This window comes from Microcaecilia unicolor, chromosome 1, assembly GCF_901765095.1.
Source record: "Microcaecilia unicolor chromosome 1, aMicUni1.1, whole genome shotgun sequence".
NCBI classification, from domain to species: Eukaryota; Metazoa; Chordata; class Amphibia; order Gymnophiona; family Siphonopidae; genus Microcaecilia; species Microcaecilia unicolor.
Genome location: NC_044031.1, coordinates 766617688 through 766631840, shown reverse-complemented (window position 1 = coordinate 766631840; position 14153 = coordinate 766617688). Strand labels below are relative to the sequence as shown.

Sequence of the window (14153 nt, the reverse complement as noted above, 5' to 3'; positions counted from 1 at the left end):
TAACCCTAGTAGCACTTCAGAAATGTTAAGTAGTAGTAGTAGTAGAAGGTTTCAACGTATTATCAATGACGACACCTAGATCCCTTTCTTTGTCCGTGACGCCTAACGTGGAACCTTGCATGACGTAGCTATAATTCGGGTTCCTCTTTCCCACATTCATCACTTTGCACTTGCTCACATTAAACGTCATCTGCCATTTATTGCTGGTACTATACACCCCAGTGTCTGGCCAAGATGTTCCAACTGGGATCAGCTCAGTGCTGGCGCCAGCGTGGTCAGATTGGGGATATGGTTCATATTTGGTGGTCTTGCCCATGGTTTTGAAACTTATCTACAGTGTAACTAAGACATCGTATCCTATGCGAATGGACCATTGTCTTCTTCATTTTAAACCAGCGGCAACGAAGGAACCTGTTCACCAGTTGGTCACCAGCAAGCTTGTTCTGGCTGCCTGGCCTTCACATGATTCTCCACAAATTGGATTATATTCATTTGATGTCTAAGTTAACAGTGATGCGCAATGGCTCTATTCTGAAATTATTATTATTAATTGCATTTGTACCCTACATTATCCCACCTTTTTGCAGGCTCAATGTGGCTTACAGAGTGTTGTTATGATGCAGTCATTACATGGTCTTAAATACAGTCGATAATAAGCTAAGGTAGGTAATTTAGATGCAAGGTGCTAGGTAAGGTGTTGTGAGAGGTGTTTTAGATGCATCTGAGTAGTTTGGGGAATAGTTAGTGAGGATGTCCTTAGTAGGCTTTGTTGAAGAGATGTGTCTTCAAAGATTTGCGAAAGCTGGTTAGGTTGTCCATTTTTTTCAGGGCCATGGGTAGTGCATTCCAGATCTGTGTGCTTTTGTTCTCAAAAGTAGTAAGTAATACCAAAAGTAGTAGAAATACCATCAGACTTGGGACTCTTATATACAGTGGACTGCTAGTCCCGATTCCTCATTGTTTACAGCTTAATGGTTGGTTTTGGAGGGTGGGGATGATTGGTGTAGGGCAGGGGGGAGGTTATTATGGTTTGATGTTCTATTGAATGTGATATGCATAGATGTTCTGTAATTGCCGAGGTTCAAAGAATTCCTCACCACCAGATCCTACCAAGTTATAATAAATAATACCAGATCACCGTACTGGTCACCGGCATGTGGAGTCCCACAAGGATCCCCCCTTTCACCCACAATCTTCAACTTAATGATGATACCACTAGCCAAACTCCTGGCCGACCAAAACCTTAACCCCTACATATACGCTGATGATGTCACAATCCACATTCCGTTTAAGAACGACCTAAACGAAATAACCAACGAAATCAACCAGAGCTTCCAGATCATGCACTCATGGGCGGACTCATTCCGGCTAAAGCTCAATGCTGAAAAAACCCAATGCCTAGTCCTCACATCCCAATACAATACAAATATATACTCCACTATAACCACACCTTACTGCACTCTACCTATAGCAGAAAACTTGAAAATTCTGGGAGTTACCATTGATCGAAACCTCACACTCGACACCCACGTGAAGAATACAACGAAAAAAATGTTCCAATCGATGTGGAAACTCAAAAGAATTAAACCTTTCTTCCCAAGAAATATCTTTCACACCCTAGTCCAGTCACTAGTTATAAGCCACCTGGACTACTGCAATGCCTTGTACGCAGGATGTAAAGAACAGACCATAAAAAAACTCCAGACAACTCAAAACACAGCAGCCAGACTCATCTTTGGAAAACCTAAATATGAAAGCGCGAAGCCCTTGAGAGAAAAACTGCATTGGCTTCCGCTCAAGGAACGAATTGAATTCAAGTTATGTACAACCGTGCACAAAATCATCCACGCAGATGCCCCATTCTATATGCTAAACCTAGTAGACCTGCCGCCCAGAAATGCCAAAAGATCGGCCCGCAAATTCTTAAACCTGAACCTTCCCAGTTGCAAAGGAGTGAAGTACAAACAAGCATATGCCACGACCTTTGCATACAAAAGTACACAGTGCTGGAATGCACTACCCAAAACCCTGAAAACTACGAACAATCTAACCAGCTTCCGCAAAGCTTTGAAAACGCATCTCTTTAACAAAGCTTACAAAAGTCTCCATCAATGATACAACTCTTCACCCAAACACACCTAAACACCTCTCATATAATCTACCCAAGCTTCCGCCCAACTACCACCTCTCTTACCTCTGCTTTTGATCAATTGTATTTAAATTAGGCACTGTCTTTATCATAACCTACTCTGTAAGCCACATTGAGCCTGCAAAAAGGTGGGATAATGTGGGGTACAAATGCAATAAATAAATATGTTGTCATATGAAGGATCTGTATGCTTTTATTTCTCCTAATAAAGCAAAATTTAAACCTCAAAAAAAAAAATAAGTACATAAGTGTTGCCATACTGGGACAGACCAAAGGTCCATCAAGCCCAGTATCCCGTTCCCAACTGTCATTTTGATTTTTCTGTGTCAATTTACTTTTAAGCTTTTACAATGTTAAGTTATTTATTTCTACAATGTCTTTACTTTTTATGATTGTTTGCATTTTTTCATTTATTGATGTAACTTTAATGTTGTTATGTATAGACTCCTGAGGCAGGCCATTGGGCCAAAATGACCGTGTTGAGTCATTCTTGCTGATCAATAAATCTTCTAGATCATACAGAATCACGTTTCATTTAGTTACCGCTGTCTCCCAAATGTGATTTTCTCTGTGAGGTTTTTGTTCTTCTTATTTCTGTTCACAATATCGGAACCACCAAATTTCCTCTGCTCTGTTTCCATGTAAGCATGAGGACCAAGACTAACATATTCCACAAACAGCCTGACAAATGTCTCAACGCAATATGCTTCATGGATATGGGACCTCCCACGCAGGCACTAACCAGAAAAGCTCAGTCCAAGATAGGCAAAGGCAAGGTATCATTCCAGATGTTATATCAAACACTGAATGGTCAATACACAATGGGTGACACTAAACAATTAAAGCTAAACCATACTTGCATGCACGAGATGCTATTAAACACAATTACGGAGATTATGCTTGTGTCATGTCCCCTACTGCAACGCAAGCGGCGTCCTCAGGCTGCGCGGGGTCCCGTTGACACGCACACTTGACTGGCACTGCCTGAGCCATGCGTGTGTAGTCCTCTCTGGGTTTGTTTAGAAAGCGGTGGGTGCGGGCTCCATAATTGCTTTGCTTCCATGCACCTGTTTCTGCTCTCTCTCTGCCTGGCTGCTTCCACCCACCTGGGTCTGCTCTTCCTCTGCCTGGCTTCCCTTGCTTCGCTCCTATTGGTCTGCCGGTTCCTCCTTCCCCTGCTCTTGTCCTATGGCTTTGCCCCTTCTCCCTGCTGATGTCAGATGCCAGCACTTTATCAGCTGAGCTCTCCCTGGACTCCATGCTTCGGCTTCTACTTTGGTAGGTGTTTCTAACTCTGTAGTCTGCTTCTTATCTACTGGTCCCTCGTTGCTGACTTTGTCTGTACCTGGATTACCCTTCTGCCTGTCGCCTGCATCTGGATTACCCTTCTGCCTGCCGCCTGCCTACTGACTTTTGCCTGTACCTGGATTACTCTCTTGCCTGCTGCCTGCCTTTCGCCTGTACCTGGATTACTCTCTTGCCTGCCGCCTGCCTACTGACTTTTGCCTGTACCTGGATTACTCTCTTGCCTGCCTACTGACTGCTGCTTGTACCTGGATTACTCTCTTGACCTGCTGCCTGCCTGGCCGAGTCATTCATCACCCCGCTTCCAGCTCCGTCCCGTAAGTCCTGCAGGCCGCCCGCACCTAGGGGCTCAACCTCTGGAGAACAGCCGTCAGCGCAGGTGAAACCCGGGGTTGTCCGGCCACCAAGCAGAACCTGGTCCGAGTACCAGGCTCAGCAGCGCTCTACTGGGTACAAAAACTCACAAGTCTGACAGCTTGCGTTAACTTATAACATTTTAATCTAGACATATAACATTGAACATTCTGTCTTTCTGCCATTTAGCTTTCTGAATTAGTAATTCATGCAGCAAGCAACTAGAAAAGATTTCAACCAGACTTACACTCAAAGGCAGTGGTGGTAGCATCAGGCAAAACCTGCCCAATCACATCCTACAAAAGAAAAATCAAAGAGGAAAGTCAGGATAGAATTAAGAGAAGGCAGAAAGATGCAAAACCACCTCTCACCTTCCCCTCCCTTTTCCTCTTATCACCTTCGTTTACCCCCATTTCTACATCTCCTTAATCATTACAGGCTCCATCTCAGAAAACACAGATACAGACTAGAGGCAACCAAAATGGTGCATGTCAGCACTAAAAGCCATGTGAGGTGAGACATGTGGGTTAGTGCAGTGGGCTTTGATCCTGGCAACCTGGGTTCGATTCTCACTGCAGCTCCTTGTGACCTCGGGCAAGTCACTTAAACCTTCATTGCCCCAGGTACAAAAAAAACAACATTAAGATTGTGAGCCCCTTAAAGACAGACAAAGTACCTGTGTATAATGTGTACAGCGCTGCGTATGTCTAATAGTGCTATAGAAATGATTAATAGTAGTAGTACCTTGTGTACCCACTACAGTTCTCAATCCAGTCCTTGAGACACACCCAGCCTAATTTCCAGGACACCCACAATGAATGTGCATGAGACAGTTCTGCACACAGTGGAAGCAGTGTATGCAAATTTATCCATGCATATTCCTTGTGGATATCTTGAAAATCAGACTGGCTTGGTGTGTCCTGAGGAACGGTTGAGAACCCCTGTCCTATGAGAAGGGAGGGGGAGGGATATGATAGAAATATTTAGATATCAGATAGGTATTCAGAATGCACAAGAAGCAAATCTCTTTACACATAAGGGAAGTCTTAGATCTAGGGGAACATGAAATGCCAAGGGAGTAAACTCAGGAACATCATTAAATATATTTTCACAGATAGGACGAGGTGGTAGTGACAAAAATGGTAACAGAACTGAAAAAAGTACAATATATTTACACAGGATCCTTAGTAGCAAGAGATGATAATGGGGCATTAGGGAACCTGCATGAAGCAGCAGTCACAACCCTAAATAGCAGTTTTACAAACTTTCATGAGCCTAAAGTGGCTAAATAGCTTTACCAGCAGTAGGGATTGCAAAGGGGGATCCAGTTGTTGACTTAAGTATTGGTTTTCTGAAAAGCATTGCTGAAGATGACAAGGCCCCAGACAGTCTGCCAGCTGAGGTAATGGAGGTAGATTTGGGGAAAGGTGTAGAGAGGGTGGGGAAAGATCTGGAGCCAGGTATGTGTGTTATACTCTCATCCACCCAAAGTGAACAAATATCTACTGGGTGAACAGGATGGGCCACATCATCTTTATCTGCCTTCATTTGATATGTTCAAACCTGAGGTGGGAGTATTAGCTTCCAATGCTAGTCAACATAACTTTTAAATCAGTCCAAGGAAATGCATCACTACTTATGCATGTCTCTTGTTTTTATTTCTGATCAACTGTCACATTACTGTATTAACCCCCCTCTCCCTCCATTCCCTTGCAGGCCACTCTCTCATCCTGTGATGTGTACTCCCTCCCCACACAGGCCACTCTCCCATCCTGGGCATGTAGTCCTTCCCCATTCCACCCCTCACAGGCCACTCTCTCATCCTGGGACATGTATTCCGCCCCCCCCCCCCCCCCATCTCCTCACAGGCCGCTCTCTCATCCTGGGACATGTATTCTCTCCTCCCTCCATCCCCTCGCAGCCAACTCTCTCATCCTAGACATGTATTCCTTCCCCCTTCCATCTCCTCGCAGGCCACTCTCTCATTCTGGGACATGTATTCCCTGGCCTTCCCCCTCTCACAGGCCACTCTCTCATCCTGGGACATGTATTCCCTCCCCTCTCACAGGCCACTCTCTCATCCTGGGTCATGTATTCCCTTCCCCCTCGCACGCCACTCTCTCATCCTGGGACATGTATTCCCTTCCCCCTCACTGGCCACTCTCTCATCCTGGGACACATATTCCCCCCCCCCTCTCTCTCGCAGGCCACTCTCTCATCCTGGGACACGCATTCCCTCTTCCCCCATTTCCTCGCAGGCCGCTCTCTCATCCTGGGACATGTATTCCCTCCCCCCTCACTGGCCACTCTCTCATCCTGGGACACATATTCCCCCCCCCCTCTCTCTCGCAGGCCACTCTCTCATCCTGGGACATGCATTCCCTCTCCCCCCATTTCCTCGCAGGCCACTCTCTCATCCTGGGACATGCATTCCCTCTCCCCCCATTTCCTCACAGGCCGCTCTCTCATCCTGGGACATGTATTCCCTCCCCTCTCACAGGCCACTCTCTCATCCTGGGTCATGTATTCCCTTCCCCCTCGCAGGCCACTCTCTCATCCTGGGACATGTATTCCCTTCCCCCTCGCAGGCCACTCTCTCATCCTGGGACATGTATTCCCCCCCCCCTCTCTCTCTCTCGCAGGCCACTCTCTCATCCTGGGACATGCATTCCCTCTGCCCCCATTTCCTCGCAGGCCACTCTCTCATCCTGGGACATGCATTCCCTCTCCCCCATTTCCTCACAGGCCACTCTCTCATCCTGGGACATGCATTCCCTCTCCCCCATTTCCTCGCAGGCCACTCTCTCATCCTGGGACATGCATTCCCTCTCCCCCATTTCCTCACAGGCCGCTCTCTCATCCTGGGACATGCATTCCCTCTCCCCCCATTTCCTCGCAGGCCGCTCTCTCATCCTGGGACATGTATTCCCTCCCCCCTCACTGGCCACTCTCTCATCCTGGGACACATATTCCCCCCCCCCCTCTCTCTCTCGCAGGCCACTCTCTCATCCTGGGACATGCATTCCCTCTGCCCCCATTTCCTCGCAGGCCACTCTCTCATCCTGGGACATGCATTCCCTCTCCCCCATTTCCTCACAGGCCACTCTCTCATCCTGGGACATGCATTCCCTCTCCCCCATTTCCTCGCAGGCCACTCTCTCATCCTGGGACATGCATTCCCTCTCCCCCATTTCCTCACAGGCCGCTCTCTCATCCTGGGACATGCATTCCCTCCCCCCTCACTGGCCACTCTCTCATCCTGGGACACATATTCCCCCCCCTCTCTCTCGCAGGCCACTCTCTCATCCTGGGACATGCATTCCCTCTCCCCCCATTTCCTCGCAGGCCGCTCTCTCATCCTGGGACATGTATTCCCTCCCCCCTCACTGGCCACTCTCTCATCCTGGGACAGGTATTCCCTCCCCCCTCACTGGCCACTCTCTCAACCTGGGACAGGTACTCTCTCCCCCCCTCACTGGCCACTCTCTCATCCTGGGACATGTATTCCCTTCCCCCTCGCAGGCCACTCTCTCATCCTGGGACATGTATTCCCTCCCCCCTCACTGGCCACTCTCTCATCCTGGGACACATATTCCCCCCCTCCCTCTCTCTCTCTCGCAGGCCACTCTCTCATCCTGGGATATGCATTCCCTCTGCCCCCATTTCCTCGCAGGCCACTCTCTCATCCTGGGACATGCATTCCCTCTCCCCCATTTCCTCACAGGCCACTCTCTCATCCTGGGACATGCATTCCCTCTCCCCCATTTCCTCGCAGGCCACTCTCTCATCCTGGGACATGCATTCCCTCTCCCCCATTTCCTCACAGGCCGCTCTCTCATCCTGGGACATGTATTCCCTCCCCCCTCACTGGCCACTCTCTCATCCTGGGACATATATTCCCCCCCCCCTCTCTCTCGCAGGCCACTCTCTCATCCTGGGACATGCATTCCCTCTCCCCCCATTTCCTCGCAGGCCACTCTCTCAACCTGGGACATGTATTCCCTCCCCCCTCACTGGCCACTCTCTCATCCTGGGACACATATTCTCCCCCTCCCTCTCTCTCTCTCGCAGGCCACTCTCTCATCCTGGGACATGCATTCCCTCTGCCCCCATTTCCTCGCAGGCCACTCTCTCATCCTGGGACATGCATTCCCTCTCCCCCATTTCCTCACAGGCCACTCTCTCATCCTGGGACATGCATTCTCTCTCCCCCATTTCCTCGCAGGCCACTCTCTCATCCTGGGACATGCATTCCCTCTCCCCCATTTCCTCACAGGCCGCTCTCTCATCCTGGGACATGCATTCCCTCTCCCCCCATTTCCTCGCAGGCCGCTCTCTCATCCTGGGACATGTATTCCCTCCCCCCTCACTGGCCACTCTCTCATCCTGGGACACATATTCCCCCCCCCCTCTCTCTCGCAGGCCACTCTCTCATCCTGGGACATGCATTCCCTCTCCCCCCATTTCCTCGCAGGCCACTCTCTCAACCTGGGACATGTATTCCCTCCCCCCTCACTGGCCACTCTCTCATCCTGGGACACATATTCCCCCCCTCCCTCTCTCTCTCTCGCAGGCCACTCTCTCATCCTGGGACATGCATTCCCTCTGCCCCCATTTCCTCGCAGGCCACTCTCTCATCCTGGGACATGCATTCCCTCTCCCCCATTTCCTCACAGGCCACTCTCTCATCCTGGGACATGCATTCCCTCTCCCCCATTTCCTCACAGGCCACTCTCTCATCCTGGGACATGCACTCCCTCTCCCCCCATTTCCTCGCAGGCCGCTCTCTCATCCTGGGACATGTATTCCCTCCCCCCTCACTGGCCACTCTCTCATCCTGGGACATATATTCCCCCCCCCCTCTCTCGCAGGCCACTCTCTCATCCTGGGACATGCATTCCCTCTCCCCCCATTTCCTCGCAGGCCACTCTCTCAACCTGGGACATGTATTCCCTCCCCCCTCACTGGCCACTCTCTCATCCTGGGACACATATTCCCCCCCTCCCTCTCTCTCGCAGGCCACTCTCTCATCCTGGGACATGCATTCCCTCTGCCCCCATTTCCTCGCAGGCCACTCTCTCATCCTGGGACATGCATTCCCTCTCCCCCATTTCCTCACAGGCCACTCTCTCATCCTGGGACATGCATTCCCTCTCCCCCATTTCCTCGCAGGCCACTCTCTCATCCTGGGACATGCATTCCCTCTCCCCCATTTCCTCACAGGCCGCTCTCTCATCCTGGGACATGCATTCCCTCTCCCCCATTTCCTCACAGGCCACTCTCTCATCCTGGGACATGCATTCCCTCTCCCCCATTTCCTCGCAGGCCACTCTCTCATCCTGGGACATGCATTCCCTCTCCCCCATTTCCTCACAGGCCGCTCTCTCATCCTGGGACATGCATTCCCTCTCCCCCCATTTCCTCGCAGGCCGCTCTCTCATCCTGGGACATGTATTCCCTCCCCCCTCACTGGCCACTCTCTCATCCTGGGACACATATTCCCCCCCCCTCTCTCTCGCAGGCCACTCTCTCATCCTGGGACATGCATTCCCTCTCCCCCCATTTCCTCGCAGGCCACTCTCTCAACCTGGGACATGTATTCCCTCCCCCCTCACTGGCCACTCTCTCATCCTGGGACACATATTCCCCCCCTCCCTCTCTCTCGCAGGCCACTCTCTCATCCTGGGACATGCATTCCCTCTGCCCCCATTTCCTCGCAGGCCACTCTCTCATCCTGGGACATGCATTCCCTCTCCCCCATTTCCTCACAGGCCACTCTCTCATCCTGGGACATGCATTCCCTCTCCCCCATTTCCTCGCAGGCCACTCTCTCATCCTGGGACATGCATTCCCTCTCCCCCATTTCCTCACAGGCCGCTCTCTCATCCTGGGACATGCATTCCCTCTCCCCCATTTCCTCACAGGCCACTCTCTCATCCTGGGACATGCATTCCCTCTCCCCCATTTCCTCGCAGGCCACTCTCTCATCCTGGCATTCCCTCTCCCCCATTTCCTCACAGGCCGCTCTCTCATCCTGGGACATGCATTCCCTCTCCCCCCATTTCCTCGCAGGCCGCTCTCTCATCCTGGGACATGTATTCCCTCTCCCCCCATTTCCTCGCAGGCCACTCTCTCATCCTGGGACATGCATTCCCTCTCCCCCATTTCCTCACAGGCCGCTCTCTCATCCTGGGACATGCATTCCCTCTCCCCCATTTCCTCACAGGCCACTCTCTCATCCTGGGACATGCATTCCCTCTCCCCCATTTCCTCGCAGGCCACTCTCTCATCCTGGCATTCCCTCTCCCCCATTTCCTCACAGGCCACTCTCTCATCCTGGGACATGCATTCCCTCTCCCCCATTTCCTCGCAGGCCACTCTCTCATCCTGGCATTCCCTCTCCCCCATTTCCTCACAGGCCGCTCTCTCATCCTGGGACATGCATTCCCTCTCCCCCCATTTCCTCGCAGGCCGCTCTCTCATCCTGGGACATGCATTCCCTCTCCCCCATTTCCTCGCAGGCCACTCTCTCATCCTGGCATTCCCTCTCCCCCATTTCCTCACAGGCCGCTCTCTCATCCTGGGACATGCATTCCCTCTCCCCCCATTTCCTCGCAGGCCGCTCTCTCATCCTGGGACATGCATTCCCTCTCCCCCCATTTCCTCGCAGGCCGCTCTCTCATCCTGGGACATGTATTCCCTCCCCCCTCACTGGCCACTCTCTCATCCTGGGACACATATTCCCCCCCCCTCTCTCTCGCAGGCCACTCTCTCATCCTGGGACATGCATTCCCTCTCCCCCCATTTCCTCGCAGGCCACTCTCTCATCCTGGCATTCCCTCTCCCCCATTTCCTCACAGGCCACTCTCTCATCCTGGGACATGCATTCCCTCTCCCCCATTTCCTCGCAGGCCACTCTCTCATCCTGGCATTCCCTCTCCCCCATTTCCTCACAGGCCACTCTCTCATCCTGGGACATGCATTCCCTCTCCCCCATTTCCTCGCAGGCCACTCTCTCATCCTGGCATTCCCTCTCCCCCATTTCCTCACAGGCCGCTCTCTCATCCTGGGACATGCATTCCCTCTCCCCCCATTTCCTCGCAGGCCGCTCTCTCATCCTGGGACATGCATTCCCTCTCCCCCATTTCCTCGCAGGCCACTCTCTCATCCTGGCATTCCCTCTCCCCCATTTCCTCACAGGCCGCTCTCTCATCCTGGGACATGCATTCCCTCTCCCCCCATTTCCTCGCAGGCCGCTCTCTCATCCTGGGACATGCATTCCCTCTCCCCCCATTTCCTCGCAGGCCGCTCTCTCATCCTGGGACATGTATTCCCTCCCCCCTCACTGGCCACTCTCTCATCCTGGGACACATATTCCCCCCCCCTCTCTCTCGCAGGCCACTCTCTCATCCTGGGACATGCATTCCCTCTCCCCCCATTTCCTCGCAGGCCACTCTCTCATCCTGGCATTCCCTCTCCCCCATTTCCTCACAGGCCACTCTCTCATCCTGGGACATGCATTCCCTCTCCCCCATTTCCTCGCAGGCCACTCTCTCATCCTGGCATTCCCTCTCCCCCATTTCCTCACAGGCCACTCTCTCATCCTGGGACATACATTCCCTCTCCCCCATTTCCTCGCAGGCCACTCTCTCATCCTGGCATTCCCTCTCCCCCATTTCCTCACAGGCCGCTCTCTCATCCTGGGACATGCATTCCCTCTCCCCCCATTTCCTCGCAGGCCGCTCTCTCATCCTGGGACATGCATTCCCTCTCCCCCATTTCCTCGCAGGCCACTCTCTCATCCTGGCATTCCCTCTCCCCCATTTCCTCACAGGCCGCTCTCTCATCCTGGGACATGCATTCCCTCTCCCCCCATTTCCTCGCAGGCCGCTCTCTCATCCTGGGACATGCATTCCCTCTCCCCCCATTTCCTCGCAGGCCGCTCTCTCATCCTGGGACATGTATTCCCTCCCCCCTCACTGGCCACTCTCTCATCCTGGGACACATATTCCCCCCCCCCCTCTCTCTCGCAGGCCACTCTCTCATCCTGGGACATGCATTCCCTCTCCCCCCATTTCCTCGCAGGCCACTCTCTCATCCTGGGACATGCATTCCCTCTCCCCCATTTCCTCACAGGCCACTCTCTCATCCTGGGACATGCATTCCCTCTCCCCCATTTCCTCGCAGGCCACTCTCTCATCCTGGCATTCCCTCTCCCCCATTTCCTCACAGGCCACTCTCTCATCCTGGGACATACATTCCCTCTCCCCCATTTCCTCGCAGGCCACTCTCTCATCCTGGCATTCCCTCTCCCCCATTTCCTCACAGGCCGCTCTCTCATCCTGGGACATGCATTCCCTCTCCCCCCATTTCCTCGCAGGCCGCTCTCTCATCCTGGGACATGCATTCCCTCTCCCCCATTTCCTCGCAGGCCACTCTCTCATCCTGGCATTCCCTCTCCCCCATTTCCTCACAGGCCGCTCTCTCATCCTGGGACATGCATTCCCTCTCCCCCCATTTCCTCGCAGGCCGCTCTCTCATCCTGGGACATGCATTCCCTCTCCCCCCATTTCCTCGCAGGCCGCTCTCTCATCCTGGGACATGTATTCCCTCCCCCCTCACTGGCCACTCTCTCATCCTGGGACACATATTCCCCCCCCCCTCTCTCTCGCAGGCCACTCTCTCATCCTGGGACATGCATTCCCTCTCCCCCCATTTCCTCGCAGGCCGCTCTCTCATCCTGGGACATGTATTCCCTCCCCCCTCACTGGCCACTCTCTCATCCTGGGACACATATTCCCCCCCCCCTCTCTCTCGCAGGCCACTCTCTCATCCTGGGACATGCATTCCCTCTCCCCCCATTTCCTCGCAGGCCACTCTCTCAACCTGGGACATGTATTCCCTCCCCCCTCGCAAGCCACTCTCTCATCCTGTGCTATGTATTCCCTCCCCTCCCCCACAGCTCCTTCCTGCCTCACCAGCACGTCCCGGAAGAGCAGCTGCGGGGCGGCGTGAACGCTCCAGTCCACGGCACCGCCGTCGGGAATGCGAATCCGAATAACCAGGCCCTGGCTTTCCATAACGGGAACAAACCAAATCCCAATAACAACATCCCCACCGGTACGGCAGGAAGACCGGAAGTAATCTGAGGGGACCGGAAGTAGGAAGGAGTGAAGCCAATGAGGAGAGGCGCCGCCATCTTAGAAAAGGGCAAAGCTCGGCAACGCTATGCCCTTACATTGTCAGGGCGGAAGGAACGTCGTCGGGTCCAGGAGAAGAGCGTGAAGCAGGGCGGGGCCTCCCTCCCCCCCTCCCCCCTCCTATCCTAACACTGAGCAGTGACGACACCGACTCAGAAGAGCGACGTTCCACGCATGCTTACGTAATAAGTGATGTCAGAGTGAAATCATAGGCGATGTTTACATTTATTTAGAAACCTTGCATTGGATTTCTTTCTGCACAAGCTGTTCCTTGGTTGCAAAAGGAAACTATATAGTGCTGTTGTAGTCACATATGTGCAGTACTGATAACACTAGAGTAACATGGCAGTAGTAACATAGTACATGACGGCAGAAAAAGACCTGCACGGTCCATCCAGTCTGCCCAACAAGATAAACTCACATGTGCTACTTTTTGTGTATACCCTACTTTGATTTGTACCTGTCTTTTTCAGGGCACAGACCGTATAAGTCTGCCCAGCACTATCCCCGCCTCCCATCCACTATCCCCGCCTCCCACCACCGGTTCTGGCACAGACAGTATAAGTCTGCCCAGCACTATTCTCACCTCCCAACCACCAGCCCCGGCACAGACCGTATAAGTCTGCCCAGCACTATCCCCGCCTCCCATCCACTATCCCCGCCTCCCACCACCGGTTCTGGCACAGACCGTATAAGTCTGCCCAGCACTATCCCCGCCTCCCATCCACTATCCCCGCCTCCCACCACCGGTTCTGGCACAGACAGTATAAGTCTGCCCAGCACTATTCTCACCTCCCAACCACCAGCCCCGGCACAGACCGTATAAGTCTGCCCAGCACTATCCCCGCCTCCCATCCACTATCCCCGCCTCCCACCACCGGTTCTGGCACAGACAGTATAAGTCTGCCCAGCACTATTCTCACCTCCCAACCACCAGCCCCGGCACAGACCGTATAAGTCTGCCCAGCACTATCCCCGCCTCCCATCCACTATCCCCGCCTCCCACCACCGGTTCTGGCACAGACAGTATAAGTCTGCCCAGCACTATTCTCACCTCCCAACCACCAGCCCCGGCACAGACCGTATAAGTCTGCCCAGCACTATCCCCGCCTCCCATCCACTATCCCCGCCTCCCACCACCGGTT

General features: G+C 52.9%; 1 protein-coding gene across 1 annotated transcript in view; it reads right to left on the bottom strand.

Moving 5' to 3' along the window:
• The window catches only part of MAP2K5 (mitogen-activated protein kinase kinase 5), a 406422-nt gene extending 393490 nt beyond the window's left edge, over positions 1-12932 (bottom strand). Inside the window, exons 1-2 of the mRNA XM_030189796.1 lie at positions 12787-12932; positions 4056-4104 (exon numbers count right to left, since the gene is read on the bottom strand). Coding sequence (XP_030045656.1) covers positions 4056-4104; positions 12787-12888 — 151 coding nt within the window. The 5' untranslated portion in view covers positions 12889-12932. The remainder of the gene's footprint in view (positions 1-4055; positions 4105-12786) is intronic.
• Positions 12933-14153: the final 1221 nt, after the last annotated feature.